The 24,003-nt window shown below is 39.5% G+C and overlaps 1 protein-coding gene across 1 annotated transcript; it reads right to left on the bottom strand.

Annotated features, from left to right (window-relative positions):
* Positions 1-19,009: 19,009 nt before the first annotated feature.
* Positions 19,010-23,275, bottom strand: pfdn4 (prefoldin subunit 4). The gene is made up of 4 exons (XM_063879424.1): positions 23,173-23,275; positions 22,104-22,211; positions 21,426-21,566; positions 19,010-19,734 (listed from the first exon to the last, which is right to left on the bottom strand). Exons 1-4 carry the CDS (start codon positions 23,197-23,199, stop codon positions 19,603-19,605), a joined length of 408 nt encoding a protein of 135 aa, XP_063735494.1. The 5' UTR covers positions 23,200-23,275; the 3' UTR covers positions 19,010-19,602.
* Between the last annotated feature and the right edge of the window lie 728 nt (positions 23,276-24,003).

Raw genomic sequence — 24,003 nt, 5'->3', positions numbered from 1 at the left:
CTCTTGTGTCCTGTTTAGTTTCACTCCCTGTGTGAGTTTCCCTCCTGTGCCTGATTGTGTCATTGTGTTCACCTGTTGCCCCTGTGTTTCTCCTCCCCTCTCCAGCTGTGTCTGGTCTTGTGATTGTCGTTTCCCACCGGGTCTAGTCCATGTTACCTGCCTGTTCCTGTCCGTCCATCTGTCTGCTCCTGTTCCTGGTGTCCCTGTGTCCCCTGGTTTGTGTAGGTGAGGTTTTTCTTTGTTTAATAGTACAGCTTTAATTTGAATAAAGCTTGCCTTTTGTTTGGACCCATACCTGCCTCCCTTTGTTTTACTGCACTTGTCCTCTTCCCCAACCCTGACACCACATCTAAGTAGTTATCTGTCTACAGCTCATAGGAAAGACCTCGATCTCTCAATTCCAACAGCTTTTCTACCCTCACACTTTGAGGTATAGTCCTCTCCCATTGGTCAGATCTTCAGTCGCCCTCAAAGAGAGGTGTAACTAAATAACACAGACAATTAAGCACATAGTAGCATTTGATATATTGATTATTCTCACAAAATCCAATCTGTACCTTGTGAAAAAACTGGGTAAAAGTCACCTATGTCTTGTTTATGTTTCTTGCTAGCCGGGTTAAGCTGCATGAGTCTGATTGCTGCAACATGCTAGTTAGCTTTAAGCCTTTAGCTTGTTGTTGTAAGCTAGCATGTTGTTAGCTTGTGATTAAACACTGATTTGGACCAAACTCAACTGAACACCAGTTATAATATTATATTAGGAGAGTGACCTGCAGACTAACAGCACTCCTCAACACAACTTTATATTGAAACTGCGCTATTTTTCTTTGGTAAAATGCTATAACAGCAGGGTTGCTAATTAGTGTTCTCCGCTTAGACTGATTAAAGTTATAAACAGTGATGGAAGACTACTTAGCGGGCCGTGACATTCAGAGGAATCTGTCAGCCACGGTAGGTTAGCCTTGGGGGAAATTACAGTAGCATTAAAAGGTGTTTTAAGGTCAGTACTACAGGCAACAATTAAAAAATGTGCTGCATCCGGGAGGTGTCATTTTGGCTGCAGGGTTCTCTCGCAACAAGTGTTAGGGAATATTTTGTGTAAGCTTGTAAATCTTTAGCTCATTTGCATCTCTTCTCTCTGTCCTCCTCTGACCTGGCTCTACGGCCTTGCAGGTGCTGTTATCTTCATTAAGGAGGGGCAGCCTGGGCTTCCGAAGCCTTGTTGTTCCCACAGTGGGTACAAGCTCACGCTGACCTAAGATCGGCTTAATTGTTTAGGGACAGCTAGCTCCAGTTTATCTCGACCCAGATGCTCCGGTAAACACCTTATTTGTGACCTAGATGACAGTTTAAGTCAAACGTATTGTCTGAGCTTGTTTAGTCTGGCATTTGAAGAATGTTGATTACCCATTTGGAACTAGTTAAAACCTCTTCCTATTGTCGAGATCTTCAGAGTTGGTTTGGCAACCGCTGTGGCAACTCATGTCTACAGTCTTGTCAATTCTCCGGCCGTAACTCCGAATAAACCCAACAGTGTTTTGCCATCAAGTTCCTGCTCTCCAGTGTCTCGCTGAGTTTCGTCTCCATTGCTTCAGAAGTTCCCACCACAATAAGCAGACAAAAGTTGAAATATCTATAACTTTTTAACATTATGACATCACTATGTAACACTTGTGCTCCTAATGGCTAGCGGTCCAAGACATTGTGCGTGGTAGGCTAAGGGTCGGGACATCTCCCAAGAGGTTGACCAATCACAACAGAGCCGCCCAGATAACCAATCAGAGCAGACTGGGCTCTGGTTTCAGACAGAGGGTGAAAAGAGGTGCTGCAGCACAGGCAGTATGACAAACATAAAGAGCTTTCTGAACATTAAAGCAAATGCTTACTTGGATTGAATTTAAAGTAATGACCATTAATTGTAATTCACAAGCTGTTGCATTAATCAAGTCATCTTTGAACAACATGAATGTGTCATGGTATGAACTGCTTCACAACATAATACTTCATCATCACAGGCAATATTAACTTCCCTTGATACAATAAGCTAAGAGTACTTCAGAGCTGATTGCGACCTCGTCATGTAACAAAAAGTCTCCAGAGAAAAAGGTTAAAGTTGCCCTGGAAACTAACCACTGATGTGCACTGCATGCTCCACTTCTAATGGGGCCATGATTGCCCAATGAATCGCATTTTTATTCATGGACGTGTTGGATTGTGGAAGCAAAAGCCTCTTTGGTATGCTCTTCATAGACCTACAACCGTTACAACCTGAACGCACCTCAGACTACTTAAATTCAAACCCACTCCTCTCTCTATAAATCCCGAGTTGTATTTAAATGTACTTGTGGCTTTCCGTACATTAAATGTGCATATACGCAGAGTTAAAACACTCCTGAGTGATTTCCATTTAGATGCAGACATCTTTCATTGTTAAAGGAATGCATTTGCTTTTGTATAAAATTAAATGTATGAATATGCTTTGGCATGTTTGAGGTCTGAAAGTGCCAGAGTGAACATTAAATATGGAAATTGAGTTGGTCTTCTGAGTTTTCACCTATGAAGAACAAGAGAGTGGAAGCTTGTTATGTAACTCTACAACAAAACTCAAAGTTTCTAGAGATACAAAATCTCAAAGGTGCCCTCTTATCATTTTCCCTTTTCTCACGCTGCTATTGGCTAGCGCTCTAACTCTTTGTATGTGATAGGCTAAGGGGTGGGACATCTGTAAGCGGATGGCCAATCAAAACAGAGCCGTCCAGCTAACCAATCAGAGCAGACTGGGCTCTGGTTTCAGACAGAGGGTGAAAAGAGGTGCTGCAGCACAGGCAGTATGAGAAACATAAAGAGCTTTCTGAACATTAAAGCATGGAGACGGTGGAGGCACAAAATGCAGATATGAACCTGAAAATGAGCTGAATAGGGCCCCTTTAAACCAATCACAAACTTTTTGTGCAGCGATGAGCACATTTAAAAGTGATAAAATAGTAACCGATGAGTCAGACGACATGACAGCGTTTATAGACTCTCATGGCATCCATTTAATTATGTTTTGATTTCAGCCTGAGGGTGTTTCTGTATGATAGGTTATAATCGCACATCCTTTATGTTTCTTTTATATGATGGGACATGTAGGCATGGGATTCATAACAATATGTTGCAGAGAAAACGACAGGATCACAAGACAGACAAAACTGAAACAGATTCAAACTGAAATGATTCTTAAGAGAATGGTAGCCTTTATGTATATTATACAGTTCAGGGGAAGTTAGAAAGGGTTGGGGAAAGGAAGCAGTAGATGGGGATACACAAAGATAACCAATGCCCTGAAGATGGCTGTAAAACATTCATATGAAGCATCCTCTGGGGAGCTTGAGTGTACGGTAGTGGGAATAACAGAGCCATGCTATCAGTGTGATGGCATCTTAAAGTTTTCTATATATCGGCTAACAAAAGTCTCCTTCTTTGCTGTCGACGGACAAGCTACATCGCTCCTACAGTCGCCGCAGGGTTTTGTCAGTTGTGTAAACACATCATTTTGTGGGCATTGCTGCTATAACTGATGCTGTTTTTCTAGGGATGACACTCGCACCAATTGCTTTTTGACGTACACCTGCACACCGGAAGCTTCCTGACACACAAACCAGGTGTTGATTAAAATGAAGCTAATGTGACCTGAATTTCATCTTCTGGTGGAAAGTTTGAGACAAAGATGAAGGTTTTTCGAGTCTCTTGTTTGATATACAGGTCTGGATGCATATGTGATTCATACAGCAATTTACTCCTTAACTTATTGATAGGAACATTAAAATTCCACTTGAAGATATCTGGAGCAGCACGAAAAGCTCTTATTTAAAGGCATCCACATCAGATAAACAACAGATATTGGATCTCCACCCAGTCTTTTCTAAATTAATCAATAATTAACTAATTGAATCTAAATAAACTCGACAGAAAATACAAAAAAATCATCGATTAAAATGTGGCCGCTTGATCTTCTCCTGCATACAAATTGAGCAACAACAAAAAGCTTTTCAGCAGAATGAAATTGTGGCTCCGGCTCATCCCAGGCTCTCCGGGGACGGCTGGGTCAGACAGGGAAGCTGCAGCAGCAGCAGCCTGAAACTAAACTCCATCTATCACACTTAAAAAGCTGCCTCCCTCCACCTCCACCAATATGCCAGGTGATGTTGGGGGGCTTAAAGGGGGATTTTGCAGAAAGATAAAGCCGTGAATAACCATCGGCTTGTTTTTCATTAGGAGAGGCTGGTGTTGTTTAAGGTTAATTACTGACTTGGGGAAGGGGCAGGAAAGAACTGTAGTCCCTGCATAGCTGTAGGCTATACTATATGACTGATTTGACTCAGACAAGGCACTTCTTCAAGAGCAGGGTCTTAAAGATAGATACAAGACAAGAGATGGAGCACTGAAGACCGAATGAAGGACAGATGAATAACTAGTGAAACACTGAGTCACAGTTAGTGAGGTATAAAAATGATGAGAGAAGCACTATTACTATACTACTACTATACGACCTTTCTAACACTGAGATTCTGAAAACGAGATTTACTAGAAAACAGTGAAATAAAAAACCTTGAAGTCAAAAGCAGAATTTTTTTGTTGCAACATTTAATCTTTTATTTCTTGGTTAAAGTGACTGAGAAGGGGTGACCTGCACTTCACTAGCAGCAGGTGCACCCTTTACTGCTACTATCTTCAGCTATACCAATACAAAAATAAAGATGCACGGTCACATGCGGGAATTAAACCTTGAAACCTAAAAGGACAGTTCACCCCAAAATGTGTTTTTTAGAAGTCGGCCCAAGAGATGTGCTGGAAAATGAATTTCTATTTCTTAAAAAATCAATCTTATAATCTAATACAATTTTATTGACATTGTGCAGAGACTGTTTTTGATGCAGCTTCCATAGTTTCAAACAGATTCAACGATTATCACGAACTGTGGTTCACCCAAAATTGTGTTCGAGATATTGGCTTGAGACAGGTCTGCCTTTAGACTTCACTACCATACCGCAGGGAAAAGGGTTCCTCTTCGAGACACTGTCAGTAGGTTTTTGAAATGTAATTTTTTTGGCAGTGTTAGCCCCATTCAAGTCTGCCATCAAGTTAATAATAATAATAATAATAATAGTCTGGAGCCTGGTGCTAAGTAAAGAAAAATAACAACAAAATAAAAGCACTAAGCTAGGTGGAATAGGGGCGAGGGGTTAGAGGATTAGGAGTTGAAGCCAGGAGGGAAAAGGTGAGTTTTGAGGCTTTTTTTTAAATGACATGACTCGGGAGGGACTTCCATAAGTTCAATAACAATCAGGAAAACACAGGACCTATATCTCCAATATTTGTATAAATATGACTCGGTTAAGACGGAATATACGCATTTTTTGCTTTTGGGTCGAACTGTCCCTTGCACGTAAATATGTAATTAAGTTATAAAAAGTATCTTGCAAACATTTTAATTGGCAAAACAGGACTGCTGTGATATCACAGTAATTAAAAACAGCTGTGTGATACAGCTATTTATATTTATTTCTACTGCTGTGCACGCCTCAGCTTTATTCAATCTTCTAAAGATAACCAGGTTTATCTCTCGGGCTGATCACAAATTCAGATTGTATAGGTTTCGACTTTTAAAACCGTTTAATATCATTATTACTCTTGTGTTGTTTATACCCATAAAGATAACATATTGTCAGTTTCATTACTCCTCCATACCTGATGTTAATGCATGGCAATCTGTTTAATGTAGGTCTTGATTCTACGTGCCGACAGAGACGTAGAATCTGTTATTGGCACTCTCAGTTATTTATTTTCCCGTGCCCCGGCAGTGCTCAGTGTTCATTTAAAAGTAAACAGCATCCTATTTGAGAGCGATTCTTCTAATGGACTCTGCCAAACTCCATCCCAAAATTGGATTAGATGTAATAGAGGATGAAAGAGTAAGATTTTTATATGCATCCAATATTTTTTTCCTCATATAGCATATTACAGATGCAGATTCCATAATGCACTATGCATAAAAGCAGGACCCTCCTGTGTATTGACAAGGTGAAAGCACTATTTGAGAATGCAAATTGAACTCTGAGATTGAAAGGATGAATATAAAGAAACAGCAATTTACTGTATTTATTTTCAGAATACTATTAGCCGTGGCTGTTAGGGCGAGGCTCCAGAGACAGGGTGATTTTTTTTAAAGTAAACAAAACTAAATACGGCATCATCACCCTTACCGTCCTGCTCCTCATCACAGCTGTACAATAAAGTGGCCTCTGCTCCAGCCAACTTCTACACGGTACCTCCACCTCTGCTTGGAATTATAATTAATGAGACAGATGCAACAGCCACCGCAGCACCGAGCGGACAGATGGTCCGGATCGTCAGGGTCACGTGGTCATAGTTAGCGTCATTTTTAGAAATTCAATTAGACTGTCCCTGAAAGGACCTGCATTTTCAGCCCCGCATTTAGTGTTAGAGGGTTATTGAAGATCACATTCAGATCCTTCCTTCCATGTAGAAATACTCAGAAGTAAGTCCTGCATTCATAATCTTCATTTTCAGATTCCATATTTGTATTTTCTGCCTCTACTGGGACATGTCTCCATGCTTTCATGTTATTCTTCTCATACTGCCTGTGCTGCAGCGGCTCTTTTCACCCTCTGTCTGAAACCAGAGTCCAGTCTGCTCTGATTGGTTAGCTGGCCAGCTTTGTTGTGATTGGTCAACCGCTTAGAGATGTCCCGCCCCTTAGCCCATCACGTTGGAGCGCTAGCCAAAAGAAGTACAAGTGTTACACAGTGATGTCACTTCTTGTCAGTAAATAAACAGTCCAATGGAAGCAGGGGGGGGGGGGGGGGGTTGACGTTGTGATTTTAGCCTTTGTGGACCATTTACATGCACAAAAACATATAATAAACACACTACAGGAAAGGGAAACCCCTTTATTAGCATGAAGCAAGGCTAAGGATACATTTGCATGAGGATTTGAATTACTGTTGAATCCTTCAACCAGCACTTCAAAAGCTAGAAACCTCTAATTAATGTTAGGGAATATTTTGCTTAGGTGTTTAACCTTTGACCTAGCTCATCATTGTCTCCTTCCTCTGTCTGTATTCCCATGGCATAGTTTTTCAGCCTTGGAGGTGCTGTTATCTTCATTAAGGAGGGGCCGCCTGGGCTTCCACAGCCTTGTTGTTTCCATACTGGGTACGAGCTCATGCTGTCCTAAGATTGGTCTTATTGTTTTGGGACAGCTGGGCGCGTACTCTATTGACCTAGATGACAGTTTTAGTTAGACATAGGGTCCATATTTGTTTAGTCTGGGGACTGAAGAATGTTGATTACACACTCTGAACTGGTTAAAACCTCGTATTGTAGTAGAGATCCTCAGAATTGGTTGGGCGACCGCTCTGTCAACTCGTGGCTGCAGCAACTGTCTTGCCAATTCTCCGGCCGTTAACTTCAGAATAAACCTTCAGTGTTTGCTATCAAAGATCCAGCTCTCCCTGTGTCTCTTTGAGTTTCATCTCCATTGCTCCAGAGGTTTCCACCGCAATTAAAATCAGCAAAGGTAAGATTACCTGCCGTGGGTCTGGGGATTTTTGGGGCTCCTGGGGGTCTAGGGCCTCAGGGCGGTTGATCACAGGACTTGTAACAGTCTGACAGAAACGGAATGGAGGATCGACTGACTCAAAAATGAAACACATCCAACCTGGAAAAGTCCCAACACCTTAAATTGAGATAATACTTGAAACTCGTCCTTCATCATCACAACTTCTCGAACTCACAGGTCCCGGAAATTGCAGGAAAAAAAAAAAAATCTAGGTTGACTTTCTTCTCAGACTTTGCAAACACCACTCTCACCCAAACAGTCAGACAGGCAGACTCAGAGAGAGCCAAGGAGGCCGCTCACGACTCAGCAGGAGAGCGGATGAGGAAAACAGCCTTGTTTCGATACACAGAAATATTACCGTATCAGAAACAAGTTTATCTCTTCTAGCCCGGTGTCACACCTGCCCTGTGATAGACACTAGTTTTGAGATCCATGTGCAATGTAAGGCACTTGTTTTACGTGCCATATCTTCACAGAAACGGATCGCTGAGGATTTCAAAGCACTTATTTTCTCTGATGCCAGATTCTGCATTGGCAAAAAGAAAAAGGGATTTTCTGTTTCCACGATAAATCGTTTCAATTTTGTCCAAACATGTAAACACTTGATAAAATATTCATTGAATAACATCGTGCAACAATTATTTTCATGCAGCGACACTGCCAGTTTCAAAGAGACTCGAAGATGGATCACACAGCGTGGTTTACCGACTGGAAGGTGAAAGAGATATATCACGATGAAGGAGAGCATCTTTTCCATGGTGAGATACTTCTACAGAGCTTCTGTAGCCAGGAAACACCCATATCCTTAAAGGAGGTCAGTGTGTTTGTGTTGTGTGAAGGATGCAAAGCGCCAGGAGTGTCTTAACATCTGTAGATTTATCACAAAGCCTGAGCTGCGACACAAGCAGAGCTATCAACAAAGTGAATTAATTACAGTTATTCTCGTTACGTTCCTCATGTTGCATATGTTATACTTATACTGTTTCTAAGGAATATTCTTAGGCCTACTTTTTCAGTTCAAGTTGCATACTTTAAGGGTACAATTTAAAGCATTGTCATTCAATTCTAATACGCACAGACTGCTCTAGATGTGTACTGTACAACAAGTGCAACTTTTGGTAGCATTAACTATAACATCAACTATGATGTTTGCTGCCTTATCCAACCTACACAAACAGAAGCTTCATTATCACTGTCTTACCTGTGCGTGCATCGTTGTTGACGTGCATTATAGATCATGTCGTACACACTGTACAGCATACTGCTCCTTTACATTGAAGATGAGAGGGGGCTAAAGCAAGGTCCCAACGAGGCTTATCATCAGCACATGTGAAACCCATGTGTTGTTAAGGTCAAGCAAACCTTTAACATCCACGAAACATCTGTGAATGACCAGAAATGTGATGTGACTCTCGCTGCAGGAGCATGTGCACTTGTGTTGAATTAATGAAATATGAAATAGCTATGATTATCGTCTAATTGCCCATTTTTCCTAACCCCTCGCCATACAGCAATTACTCAATCATGGCATGTTCATAGGCACAGCAGGTCTCTAGATTACTCCACATGCTAAAGCCACATCACCACCATTATTATAAAGGCAATACACACTGAATCGTTCTATCATAGGCCTCAAAAAGAGGTATTTAACAATGAATAACTGGTTAAATGTAACACACTGCACTAGGACAACCTGGCTCTGGTCTGCAGTACAAGAAAAAGTATGCTCCTTATTTCTGATGATGTCTTCTATTTCATTTATTTAAAAACCAATTGGAATAAATGGTGATCTTCTACTGTACTCTAAATTGATTGAACACATTACAAAGTCAACGTTACTCTCACACACATATTCAAGGCTGTTGAGGTCCAAAAGCATTTAAAGAAATCTCCGTAACTACACACACACACGCACACACACACACACGCACACACACACGCACGCACGTCTGGCAGCTCCAATCCTTTTGCTGTTCCAGTGACAAAACTGGCCAGCATGGGAGATCGTGCTTTCTCCTCCCTGGGTCTTTGGAATCATCTCCCAGAGAATAAAAGCACCTCTGCATCACTCTTGGTTTTTAACAAAAGCCTCATCTGTTCTGCAACGTGTTTCACTGATTCTCCAAGTTTTCTTTTTGACCAGGTATGCTCCGTGTTTAAACTGAGCTCCTTAGTTTTTTTACATCCTGCTTTTTATTTTCAATTTGTTTCGCAGATCAGTTTTAACTCTACTATCACCAACTTGTGAAGCACCTTGAGATGACGTTGGTTTTAAAGTGTGCTATAAAAATGAAACGATTATTATAATAAACCATGCAATCATTCATCCTAAGATTTTCCAAAACACAACCTGTTTTGCAAGCGTTTAAATGCCAGCAAGTTCTATACACGTGTCAGGAAGTACGGGATGAACTAGAAATAAAGTACAACTATGTTCTTGAAATCTATAAAGTTATGAAGCTTAATTTATCCAGCATAATCAGCACCATCATAATTCTGACCTCTTTCCTTAAAAAACTTTAGAACTTTTACTTTTCAGTGCTTTTATGGCGAGTAAATCCGTCCTCACTGTGCTCTTGTTTCATTTGAAGAAGTCGAGATCATATTTAAATCTTGCACCGGCTCGTTTCAAAGCACACAAAAGAGCTCACGCTTAACTTCTCCAGCCTCGACCCGCGGCATAATGGGCCTCTCATGGTACTCATTCCAGACGGGATTAATATTAAATACTTTGTTTTTACATTCAGCAATGCCAGAAAGTTCACAGACATAACCCTCGTCACCTATGGTTTGCATTTTACATTCTTACATTGGGTAGGAAAGTCTCTTTTATTCAAAATATCTGATAAATATCTGATTATTTCACATTAAAGTTGTTATACCTGTAATGTATAATGCAGTTAAGGTCACAATCATAGTAATAGATCTACAGAACAACGTGCATTTAATCTACAATCCAACATATACACAACAAACATAACTTAAAACATCGTTATGTTCCTTATTACCGTCTTTATTGTCTGTGTGAAATGTCTTCATGACACAAACACAGACTGAACGATTGCCAGCCATGCATGAGACTTTAATCCATTTCCTTTCAAAGCAAAATACAAAAAAAGGAAGCAGAAGAAAAGAAAGAAGCCCGAGTACCCGAACAGTTCTCCTCTCGGTGCTGCAGGAAACACAGATAGCAGCAGAGCATCTTTTTTTAAACATAGTCAATAAAGTCCTATTCAACATTTAATACAGACTAACAGGCTGTCCTTGAAAAACAACAATAGACGCTTTCCTGAATTCAGCTAGTTCTCTTTCTGTTTGTGTTTACACGATTGTTTGGTTTACGTCAATCTTGCAGCTATATTGAGGTGCGGCAGCGAGATTGACATAAAGCTAAATATAAACAAATTGCAAAACACTGCGTAGAACTCAAGTTCTGAAGTACTGCTTTGAAGCACGCCAAATAGAGGCATATTTCATTTATTTGAAGGCTCTAACAACACTTTTTTCTCCATTTCTTAACATGAGCAAAGAGGTCTGACCTGATCTCAGGATTTTCTGCCGTTGTTTTGACTTTTTTTCCTCAGTTTTTGCTGATTAATGTTTAAAGAGGGAGGGACTAAGTTCTCCAAAAGTGATGTCATAAAGAATCAATAACTATAATGCACTTTTGTTTGTATTTTGACGGTTAAATTGTTAATAAATAATATATTTTAAATTGTTCATACTCGCTTTGAAGGGCTTCTATATAAATATTAACAAAAATACATTTCCTGTTAACCTGAATGCAAACAATGGTAACTCTTTCATTATTGGATCGCACTTTTTTAGGGATTCGATAAAGACAAAGGCCTCAAAATCTCAAGAAACATCTTACTGGCATATAGCATCTTTCCTCCTTTTGAGACTAATGTATATATATGCACGGTAATTGTTCATTAAAGGCATATAATATGTAATAATACCAAACATGCCGTGCAATTGGATGATAACATCCAGACGGTTATTGTTTCAGCCACTGACTTCCATCCTACGAGTCCACTTATAATCAGAATACACTAAACTGTGCAGCACTGTTAAGTATTCCTCTGATTGTCATTGGGTAGTATTTTCCTCCTCCTGGTCGAGGGGCCTGATTGAACATATTCAATTGACAATTCATCGGCAGGATGATATTAGCATACTGGAACGTGTCAAAGCCACAATTGCCAGTTGGAGCCGAGTGAAGTGTTGCAGCTAAAAGTGAAAGTGAAACAGCTCTGCACCTACGGAGGTGATATTAGAAAAGATCCAGTAGGTGGATGAAAGTGAGCAACGCCAACATAGATCACAGTGTGTGATTTATAATGGAATTCGGCTAATTAATGAGGGGGTATAGCCTTTACTGCTCAGCCACAAAGCAGATTGTGTTGCTTTCATTTTGAACGCTTTTGATCAATTAGATTGAATTGCAGACATTATTGATCCTCGTCTTCAGTGTGTAGTTTCAACCCAGTAATTAAGCTATAAGTATGTGTGAAAGAAGGCCAGAGATATGATTCTCAGTCAAATATCACAGCAAAACGTCACCTAAAGGAATGCGAAACCATATTCTGAGCTTTTATTTGCTGTTGTTGAGCCATAAATTGAAGCTAATTGGACGACCGGCTGCTGAGTCGGTGCAACACTAATATGACTGTAGGATCATTGGTTTAAATATCTACTTGGGGAAAATCCTGCTGGAGAGAATGTGAAGCATTCATCCTTCTTCCCGTAAATGCCATTAGAGAAACATTGTGCAATACACAGAACACTGGATTGGTCTGCTGGAGCTGCCCAGTGGTCATCAGCTCAGCGTACACTGGACCAACAAGGCTGTGATGCCCTGTGCTAAAATTACACTCACAAGGGGGAATGAAATATGACTCTTACACCTTGTTAGCAACAAAGTCTTTGAGCAGGTCTGTGAGGCTGCACTTAGACACAAAGGAGCTACATGCTAACGTCAGCGCTGCTCTAACAAGCTCACAATCGTGTTAACAGACTGAATTTAGCAGATATAAAGTGTGCCATTCTCCGCACCTTACTTTAGCCTGTTAGCATAGCTGTCAATTAGCACAAAGTACAGTTTTGTCATGATGGGAGTGTCATGACTTTTGCAGGTATTTAGTCACAGACCTAAGGTATCGGACACATTGAAGTGTTGATGTGTTAGATGAAAGGTCAGCGGATTATCAGAGTAATTACTGTTATCCTCTGGGGAGATGAATGTCTGCAACAAATGTCAAGGCAGTTCATCAAGTAGTTGATGTTAAGTGCTGGTGTTAGAGAAACGTCAGGGGATCAGTAGCTTGATACTCTGGGGAACATGAATGTCATGATGTCAAAATGATCAAGTAGTTGTTGAAATATTTGAGTAAAAATGCAAATATATCTACCTTGTGGTGGCAGTAGAGAAACGTTGGGGGATCAATAACACACTTGGTCCTTATCCTCTGGGGAACATACATGTCATGATGTCAAATTCATCAAATAGCTGTTGAAACATTACACTGGAGCACCAAATGTCGTTCTCATGGCGGCGTTAGAGGGAAAAGTCAGGATATGAACTAATTCGCTAGGATTCATCATCCTCGGACCATGATTTTCTGTATTAAATGACTTGGCAATCCTTCCAAAAGTTGCAACATCTCAGAAAAAACTTGAAATGTCAACGTAATAATAGGGTTGGAGGAACAAGGGAGAAAGTCACTGACATAAGGGCTAATCCACTGGGGAACACGAATGACGGTACGAAATGTCATACAAACCAAATCATTGTCGTCCTTATTACTGTGGCGATAGAGGAAAAGTCCGGAGTTCATCAAACTCACTAAGACTCATCATCTGGGGACCATGATTTTCTGTATCAAATTACTTCCAAAAGAGCAAACGTTTTAGTACAACAAGTCAACGTAATGCCAGCGTTAGAGGAACACGGCAGGAAGTCCCTGACATCATTAGATGTAATCCTCTGGAGAGCATGCACGTCTGTACACAACTTCATAGCAGTCCTTGCAGAAGATAATGAGATTTCTAAGTCTGGACCAAAGCAGAAGACTGTAACTTATTGATTCAGACCTCTGGTGTGTTGAAATGAACTCACCAGAGTTTTCAAATGTAACGGTTACATGAAATCCATGTAAGACGACTCAAATGCGCGGTAGAATTAAGGGTTTCTGTCAAGTCTTTGAACGGAGAGTTTAAAATATCCAGCAACAGCTTGGATATGTCATTTTTCTTCAAGGTCTCTGCGATGTAACTGAAATAAATCCAGACCTTGATAATGATATTCATTGAAATATTTGGAGGCGTTGTACTGTCTTTTATATGGTAAGTTATTTGGTCTATTGTTCCACGGTGGATATGGAAATGCGTGTCTAAAGTAATATTCTTTGCATATTACGGCCCGCTGATTAAAGTACATAACTGATGGAAAGTTACAAGCGAAGACTCCCACACATTTTGTGCTTTCTACACCGAGACTCGATGATACATGAATGAGTGTTTTAATTTCCAATTCAGCAATTCATAAACGAAAGACAAACACATCTTTAAATAAACCACTGGATGATGGTTGTGGGACATCAATTTGTTCACTTGTACATACACATACACACACACACACACACTCCTACGTGCTCACAGAGGGATCAGACCACACAAAGTCTTCATCATTCAGATGATTCATTTGCTGCCGCAGTGGAATTGCGCCTTTATTGTCTTGGCTGATCAACTTGACAGACAGTAATGAAATGAATGACAGAAGGTATCCCAGCCTCATCACACATCTCCAGAGTCGCGAGAAATATAGGGATGGAATTCATTATCAACTAATTAATGAGTCTTAAAAGTCCCACCAAATATAACTCTTTGAAAGTAGGCTGCCCTTTTGCACCATTTGCTCGGACACGTGCCTCTCAAAGTCACTCGTTCTTTCTTCGTGGTTTGAGGCACTTCTTCATAACCCCTCTGATACAGCACAGTCTCCCATAATGAGCCACACTACACGGCTGAAAACCCTCATATCCGCCGCCATCACTCAGACGCTTTGGTTTGGGAAGCCTAGATGACAGCAGCATCCTGGTGACTCAATGGTCTCTAAGGCACGATTCTGCATACAGACAGATAAGCAGATACATTTTCCCAATCAATTCATTTGTGTAGTCAAAGGGAATCATCATTTCCTAAATTCTAAAAGGGAAATAGACACGTCTTATTTTTGTTTCATCAACAGTACAAAACTAACCCAAATATATTCAATATACACACATAAGAAACAATAAAGCAGCGAATAGGGCGCCGCAGGGATGACGTTTTTTGTAGGCCAACCCGGAAGTAAGCTGCGCATGGCGTTCCCTCGACAAAAAAGCAACTCAATTTCTCCGTAGGATTTTGAAATATTGTAAAAAAAATCAGGTCTGTGGAAAACCTGTTGGTAATGCACGTTTTGTTCAGCCGGATAATCTCCACATGTGTACCCTACTTTTATAATTTTCGAATCCTAAATCTAATCGCCAGAAGCAAAATGCTAACGTTACGCTATCAACGAGTACAGCAGGGTCGCACAACTTGAACGTCACGCCAACTTAAGATCCTATTAACTGACTTTCTGTGCGCTTGCATATTTTAACAAAGCTTTTCCTTTTAGCCACACTGAGTTTAACTAGAAGTCATGGCTGTTTCAATTAACATTCTAATATCGTTAACAAAGTCAGTGGGAGTGCACTTAATGTCGTAGAACAAAACGTGATCCTTCTCTTAAACTATTTTCCACAATCCTACGGACGAGGGAACAGGAAGTGGTAAAATGCTAACTCACTCCAAGGTTTTAGAACTCGTTCCTGGTAAATCTACAACCGAAGTCGGAATATTAGCAGTTTCAGCTCAATTTAGGACGTATATTTCAATCCTGACAACGATTTGCTAATATTGCTTTTGCGTCTTTACAGTGAGCTGTTGATTAAAGACGGACAACAACAAAAGTAAATAGTACGGTTGCATAAAAAGCCAAAGTGTTGAAGAAGCAAGACCCTCCATGCTGATATCAAAATCACCTTATATAAATTGCATGGCCTTTGACAGCTAGCATTGTTCCATTTGTAATGACCACAAGCTGTGTGAGACAGAGGTTAGTGATGAGGAGCCGATGGATTTTCCCAACCTTCTGCAGAAACAAACAGCGTCATCTCTGTAGCACCGGTGCAGGAAGTGATGAAGAGTGCACAAAGTCTTTGAGGAAGACACCGGCTACAGGCAAAACCTGCACTGACTGGTGGACGGTACGTCACTGAGAAGGTAAAGACGACTGTAATCAAAAGAGAGTTGTTGTGGCATATCACAGTTTAAACCTAGAGGCCAAATCGTAAGTGTATGAGTCTTATTTACAAAGCATTCTCCAATTATTCCACTTAGGGATGGGTATCGGGAGGGTGTGGCTCAGTGCGTTTGTGTGTTGATCTTCGGATCAGGGGAGCACTGGTTCAATCCCCACTGCAGTCAGCATGTCGTTGTGTGCTTGGGCAAGACACTTCACCCTAATTAGCGCCTTTGGGGATTGTAAGTTTCTTTGAGTAAAAACATCTAACAAGGGACATGTAATGTATCGTTAGGATATTGATATTTATCAATACTTTAATCCATAATTCCGTTAAAAAAAATGAAGACATTGCATGTAAAGATGTATAAAGATTGAATAAATGCTATTAATAACTGAATAAGTATAGCTAGTCTTCCAGCTTCTCAGCTCTGCAAACCAAACTTAAAAACTACATTTAAAGAATCATAAACTTTACTTAATTTCTCAATTGAAACGTTTACTTTTCTTTCTTTTTTTTTATCCCTTGGAGAAATCCCTTTTCACTGATTGTACTTCGAGCAGCTGCTGAGGAGTCCTGATTCCCACTCCATATTTCTGTTACTCCCTCGGTATCCCACTCATAATATATCTATCTCCAGGAGCAAGGACACAAGCATGTTTGAGCTATTTCTTTAGATGTTCAATGCATATCTTAAGGAGCTCATCTTGATAGGACTGTGTAATTAATGGGGAGACAGAGACACCTGGTGGTCAGTTTGAGCATTACACCTTGAGCTTTATTAAACCTGTGTTTATTTTCCTTTAAATTAACATCAATTACATCCCAAAGAGGACAATGAATGTGTACTATCTCCCTATAGAGTTCATCAGAGTCAACAACGTACTTGCATCCTATTTTTGGACAAATTATTCCACGTTTTAAAGCTGGAATTTCAGAAAAACACTAATAAATGAGGCGTCTTATTGTGGCAGACTGCACACCAGCTTGAGCGGAAATCAAACCAATTTAAAATCTGTCAAAGAGTTTTAGAAGTTCACTCCAATATGTGTCATTAGAGAGGAAGCGGAGGACAGGTAGAATAACAGATAAAGACAGAGGGGACAGAGACAGTACACAAGGCCATCGGGGAAATAAGTCCAGTCATTTCCATGTGTGTGTTCCTCTGAGCCGCGGTTTAACAAGCTCTGTGTGTGTGGGGGGTGGGGGGGGGTGTGGAGGAGTTCCTCTTAATCATAGCTGTGAATGTTCAGCAGGAAACCGAGCGGGAGGAGAAACTTGTTAATTGAGATCTTGATCCTCCAGAGGTGTCTGCTATTACTTCAAACTCTTCATTTATTTTTCTTCACATATTAAGTCGGGCCGGGCTTCAGGGCACGATTTAATGAGGTTTGTGCATTGTTGTTGTTATTTGTGGGAGCTCCCAAAACCTCCAGCATGTTTAAAGAATTATCCCAACAATATTCAGACAGAACAATTTAGATTTCACCTGAATTCATCACTTAAATGTTGAGTAGTACTCTTGAAAGTTTTTGGACAGTGGTATTGAAATGAGTTGCATCTTCCAAGACCTTTAGACTAATCAGAGAGAGGGAAGTCTGTTAAGTTAAGGAACCCTTAATCATCCCACATTCTGCATGTGACCCATCCTAGCAGTGGGCTGCCATATTTACGGCACCTGGGGAGCAGTATCTTTAGGGGAACGCAACCTTACTCAGTACAACTCGGTAGCACTTGGTCTTTCGGGGATTTGAACCGGCGACCTTCCGGTTCCCAAACCAAGTCCCTACAGACCTCCCCACCAACGCCCTTTAAACTGTCCATAATAAACACTCATTTGCGTATTTTCATGTGTATATGCGGCGGACCGACAGGACAGGTCTCAGTTGGGTCTGGTTTCTCCTGCTTACTTTTTAATAATTGTAAATAAAACCTTTTGGCCAGTTATTTCATTTCCCCATTGTAGCGACCAGAGAGAGGAGAGGGAAATATATCCTGCCTCTGATAGTGTTACGTTATTATGAGAGTGCTCTGATATTTGATTGATCCTGAAATATTTATGAGAAAATAGTGGGACACTTTTAAAAGTCGAAATCACAACAAAAAAAGACGGAAAAAAGACAGAAATTTGGGGGGAAAAAAAGGAGAATTTTTAGGAAAAAGTCATAATTTAGAAAAACATTACAGGCCATTTTAAAAAGTTGACATTTAGAAAGATTTTCAGAATTGTATTTGGGGAAAAAGTGTGCTCCCCTCCCTTCGTTTTAGCAGTTAACCATTAAAAGAAGCCTTTATTTTTGCTAACTTCTATCTGACCATGTGAGGACGTGTAAAGAATATGTAAACAATAATTAACAAATGACATTACGTGGCTTTTCTGTAGTTCTACCCAACATCCTTTGGTTGGGTGCTGGTTTATAAAGCATTGAATGGTGTTGGGCCGAAAATACATTTCTCATCTGCTGCTACATTCTGAACCACCCAGAACTCTCAGGTCTTCTGCGACGGGTCAGCTTTCTGTCCCCAGAGTCAGAACTAAACGTGGAGAAGCAGCGATCCATTATTATACTCCAAATATCTGGATCAAACTACCAGAACTCGGCAGGTCCGCTGCAACTCTTTCCATTTTCAAATCCAGGCTGAAGACTTTTAGTTTTGCCGCTGCTTTTAATTGAATTATTAATATCTTACACTACACTTTAACCCTCATGCATGTATTTTACACCCGTGTTATTCTATATTAGCTTGTTTTGCGAATTGTATTGCTTTTTAATGTTGTGTTTCTGCTGCACTGTTTTAACGTTTTCATTTTTGCAAGGCACTTTGAATTGCCTTCTGTTGAAAGGTGCTATATAAATGAACTTGCCTTGCTAATTTATTTTTTCTGTACTATATTTATTTACAGTTCCAGCAAAGAGATTTTTTTAGATTAATCAAAATAACTGTATGAGGAACCGAGGCGATAAATGGGTTGAAATGTTCAATATTAAACACAAAAAAGAAATGCATAGATTAAAGAAGAGTCATTCTTTAAAAACGCACAGCGATTCAGTTTCTGGTTGAAGATCAATGACAATAAGTGTATTACAGAATTACATTTAATGCATTTTGGAAACAGACGACAAACGTGTTGATCAGTAACTGAACGTACTTATTTTATCACCTTAATTTATTGTGGCAGCACCGCAAAATTCTGAATAAGTGAAGCAGATTGGATACCCTTAAGGATTCCAGAAATTGTTGCATAAACAAAAATGTGTTAATTTGTTCTCCTTTGAGGGAGTCGAGCACAAAGTGAGTTCACATTGTTAATGTTCAGAAGGTTAAACACTACGCAGGTGTTTTGTTTATCATTGTTTACTTAAGTTTGATCAGCAGAGTAAAAAAAACATTAAATAAGGGACCAATTAAAATAAGTAACAAATGATGCATATTTATTTTATCTCCATACCGTAACTGTTGGTGTCCTTGTGACTTTGATTGCAAACTAAACACCACACCTGTGCGAACAAAAGCCAGAAGCTACACACATATAAGCCGTTCATGCGGAGTCCCACGGGAGGTTGTGTTTGGCTCTGTGGATGTGATACAGGAGCTGCATGAAAAAGTCCGATTTAGGGCAGCTGTCAGTGTCCGTCTCCCAGCTTAGCTTTCATCAGCCTCCAGGTTAATGTTGGTACCAAACTTGGCATAGAGCTGGATCTTCAGATCCCCCAAAACTTGCAGTATCGCAGCCACTCGGTCATCAAGGGCTTTGACCTCCTGCTCCAGTGTTTCCTGATTACAGAACATAAAATCCAAATTACAACTATTATAATTCCCCCACATGACGCAAGCTACAACAGATGAAAACACATTATGCAGGAAGAAGAAATTGTGATGAAAGAAAAAGCGTATGGAAATGTAGCCTAAATAAGAGCAAACTCATTCATAATCAGGACATAATAGGAGTTTTCTCAGCTGTTTGTCATTCTCAGATGTAGCAGACTGCTCTACATAAATCAGAAATGCCTGCGCTGTGTGTTTGTTTTGCGATAAAGCATCAGAAGATTAAAAAAAGGATAAAACCCTGGAAGTGACGGAGGGAAGGACAAGGACAATATCTTCCCTTCAGCAACCAAGAAGCACTGACACAGCCTAGCTTATCGCCATAAGATGCACCATGGAGGATTAAAGTGCCCCAAAGTTGGACTGTTTCTCACTGTTCCAATTCTCTAAACCAACTATCAGTGCACATAAAGGAATAGTTTTCAATTTGTTGGGAGTATGCGCTGCGTTTCTTGCCAAAAGTTAGATCAATATCACTGTCATGCCTGCAGTCCAAGTGACTGATAGTGTTGTGGATCTGAAACCTTATGCACTCACAACATTAATCAATAGTGTGCAAAAAAGAGGTTTTATTTGTCACATACACGCATGTATTGATCAAATATAAAAATATAGTCATGTGTAATTCTGTGTGCAAAACCTTTCCTGATTTGTGATGTTTTTATTGATCTAGTAGCAATCTCCCCGTGTGAAAACATCATGGAAATGAATGCATTTGATTGAACCGATGAAAAGGATGCAAATGTTTTTTATTACTTGGATTTTGTAGTGGTGAAGGACTACAGAAACCATAGAGACACACATGATGACATTCAAGGCCTTATTTCCTCTGGTAGTATATGCCAAGTAGTGGACTGCGTCATTCAAAAAAACCCACACACTTTTTGTCAGATTAACAGACCGTTCTTAGTATGTTTGTGATTCTCACACGTTATTCATTTTGTGCTAACATAAAATACTTTATTTCCAATGTAGTTCACACTTGTTTTGAACCACTATGACTCTCCATGGGAGCACAAGGTTAAGAGAGCACGGCAAAAATAAATGAATATGCCGTTTGAACAGGGTGCAAAGTATGGGAAAATTGGTTCACTATTAGAATGTTTCTAATCAGCATCTACTCAAGGATTTATAACACAGTTAATGGGCAACATTCAGAAATGTAAATGACTTTCAAAGGAAGCTTAGAAGAAAGTTAGACATATCTGTCGCTGGAAATCAGATTTTTGCTTAGAGGCAGGAATTGCGAAATAAACAAACCCATAATTTAATAGGAAGGATGTAGTTTGACTATTTTTTCCAATGCAATTGGGTTATGAAAAGAGCCTTCTTTATATTGAAATTAAACATTAGTAATACATACAAACTATATAGAATTCCCTAGCCACAATAACCACGAATGCAGTTTGTGTATTCTTTTTCCCTTTAAGAAAGATAAGTAAACCTTTTTTTATTAGGAGAAAACTAAAATAAAATAGGTGAACTGAGTTTAATGCTGCTGTATTTACTGTCTTTTAAAAATCATCAAATACCTTTCTACATCTGTCATCATCATGTTATATTTTCTTGTAGTCCCTTGACTTCATGACGCCAGCTTAATGAGGGTATTTTAACGATGATTACCATTTTAAGAAACCTACCTTAGCAGCCTCCAGCATCTCTTGAGTCTCCTCCTGGGTGTGACTGACAAAGACGTCACCAATTTGGTACGGGATCAAAATAGAGTCGTCTTCTAACATCATTAGGTCGTCGCTGGCATCCTGCATGTTCTGCAGCGATTTCTGCAGGGAGACATTAGCACACCATTACAGTCTCAATTAGGGCTGTTAACAAATTACTGTCAGTAATTCAGCAGCTGCACTTCCCTTAAAACCGTACTTAACTGTGACCCATATGAACAAATTTCATTGGAGCGGAATCTGTCATGATCAACTTTATGGTAATTTCACAAGCTGTAGCGAGTGCCTCTGATGTCTGGTATGTTAAACTTAAGAAGTGAACATGATTAGGGTGTGAAAGTAGATCAATTATTAGAAACCCTTTGCAGTATACCAAATTAGAAATAGCAGGACCACAAACTACAGCATTCAAAATGAACATTAAGTTTCAACAGCTCCTTATTTAATAAATGCTTTGATCCTTATGAAAAACAGGGCTGTTGCAAACGGACTGTGGACATTTTATCAAATTGTCTACACACAATAAACCTATATTATTGCCATTACACATGTTGGTCTACAATATTAGGTGTCATTGCAAACTCAGATGACCACACAGTGGATACCAAGTGTGTGAAATCCACATTACACGGTGCTTACTTTCTTCGCATCGATTTCATTTTTCAGCTCGTTCATCCGACTTGTGTTCCTGGCGAATTTATTGATCCTCTGCTGGTCTTCAAAAGTGACGTTCACATCTTCTACTGCCTGCAGACACGAGGAAAAGCTGTGGTTAAAGCCAGCACCGCCATCTACTTGCTTATTGCAGGTATTAAGTATATTTGAATGCCAATACTTATTTACTTACATTACTTGTACCAGAGTATTTTTACGCTGTGATAATGAGCCCAAAGACTGGACTTTGAATATTAAAAAGGGAAATTGGCATAGTATTCATCCAGATTAGTTTAACTGCAGGCATATGTTTCATATCCAACTTGCTATGATTCAGCGACACCAAATGTTGATTCTAATCTTTTAGTTTCTAAGATATAGTCCATTTCTTATCACGCTATATTTAGTCAGTTTGGCACTTGGGACTGTCATTTTCTTCCCTGAAATATAATCAAATACATATTTGTAAAGTAGTGCCATATACTAAACATTGTATGATGAAAGAACACTTTCCAGCAAAGCAGTTTCATTTTTGTTTTTTGATTTGTGGTCAATCAAGGCAATAAAGCACAAATAGGTTAAGTTAAATACACTACTTCTCCCAGACTCCCACCTTTGTTAAAGCTAACATGCCAAACCCTGTTGGTCCACTAGCATACATATGAATGGTCAACTTAGCTTCGGTTAGCTAGCAAGCTAAATAGGAAACTTTAACTTTATAATGTGTCCCGTCTGCTTTGCCAACTATCACATCCGTGGTTTAAGTAGATTTATTAGTAGTATCGTCACTATTAAGCTGGTCAATTGTTAAGAATCTCAGTTAAATAAAAAATGGGATAAATATAGCTTCTGTATTAACTAGCCTGCTAACGGTAGCTACATCCGTTGACATGAGCTGCACGAGGGCGTGACCACGATATTTAAAAATGCCAGGCATAAACAGTTGTGTCTTTTTCCCCACACAAACCTCTACTGCTTTATCTTAAACTACAAAAGAGACTCTAGCAAAGTGCCTTGAATAACATAAAGCCATTTATTTGTTTTAAATACTCACTACATTTGCCTTCATGGTGGCTGCCATCTTGGCTTCCTCGACTGCACAAAGACGCAGCTCAGTAGAACAACGAAGCTGTACCGCCACCTAGCAGCACAGGAGGTACCTTTACATACGGCAGTAAAGATGATAGAAAAAACCACTTTTTGTTCAGTTTTGTCCATTTACAGTGGGGTAATGTTACCAAGTATATTTACTCAAGTACTTTACTTGTGTAAAAAGATGAGGAACTTGAATTTTCCTTGAGTATTTTCGAATTACACTACTTTACACTTTCACTCCACTACATTTTGTTGGCAAATGTACATGTTACACCACTACAGATTGACTTACTAGTTACACAGATTTAGGTAAATACAAAATATAAATCGACACATACATTATAATAGGCTAAGCTCTCCAGTAGTGTATAAAGTAATTCAAATAAACCCCACCTTTACTAGCTGCAACAATGAAGTATGAAAAATAATAACACAAAAATATTCGGTGATTAAATGTACTTGTGTTTATTTTTGCTAAAGTACACATTTGAATGCAGTACTTTTACTTGTAACTGAGTACTTTTACACTGTACTATTACTACCTAGTACTTCTTCCACCTCTGCTTTTAACAGCATAATATTGTTGCCCTTTGAATACACACCTACTTTAAAAAAAGGTGTAATATAATGTGGCATCAAATGGGCTTTTAATTATGAATAAGTTATAATTTAAGAGAAAAGGTCTTATAAAAAAAACATTATTGTCTTACCACTATGATGGGTATGTATATTTAAATTTTAATTGTGTTTTTCGTCAGATGTTTTCCAGGTAGAACTCAACTCAAGCACA

This window comes from Eleginops maclovinus, chromosome 1 (genome assembly GCF_036324505.1).
Source record: "Eleginops maclovinus isolate JMC-PN-2008 ecotype Puerto Natales chromosome 1, JC_Emac_rtc_rv5, whole genome shotgun sequence".
Lineage (NCBI taxonomy): Eukaryota > Metazoa > Chordata > Actinopteri > Perciformes > Eleginopidae > Eleginops > Eleginops maclovinus.
This window is presented reverse-complemented; position numbering and strand designations above follow the sequence as displayed.

What these genes read in the sequence shown, in the direction of transcription:
- pfdn4 (XM_063879424.1), bottom strand. Translation starts at nt 23,199, where the DNA reads ATGGCAGCCACCATGAAGGCAAATGTA. An exon ending in ATGAAATCGATGCGAAGAAA is followed by an intron (nt 21,567 to 22,103) that starts GTAAGCACCGTG and finishes GTCTCCCTGCAG; the next exon opens with AAATCGCTGCAGAACATGCA. An exon ending in AGATGCTGGAGGCTGCTAAG is followed by an intron (nt 19,735 to 21,425) that starts GTAGGTTTCTTA and finishes TTCTGTAATCAG; the next exon opens with GAAACACTGGAGCAGGAGGT.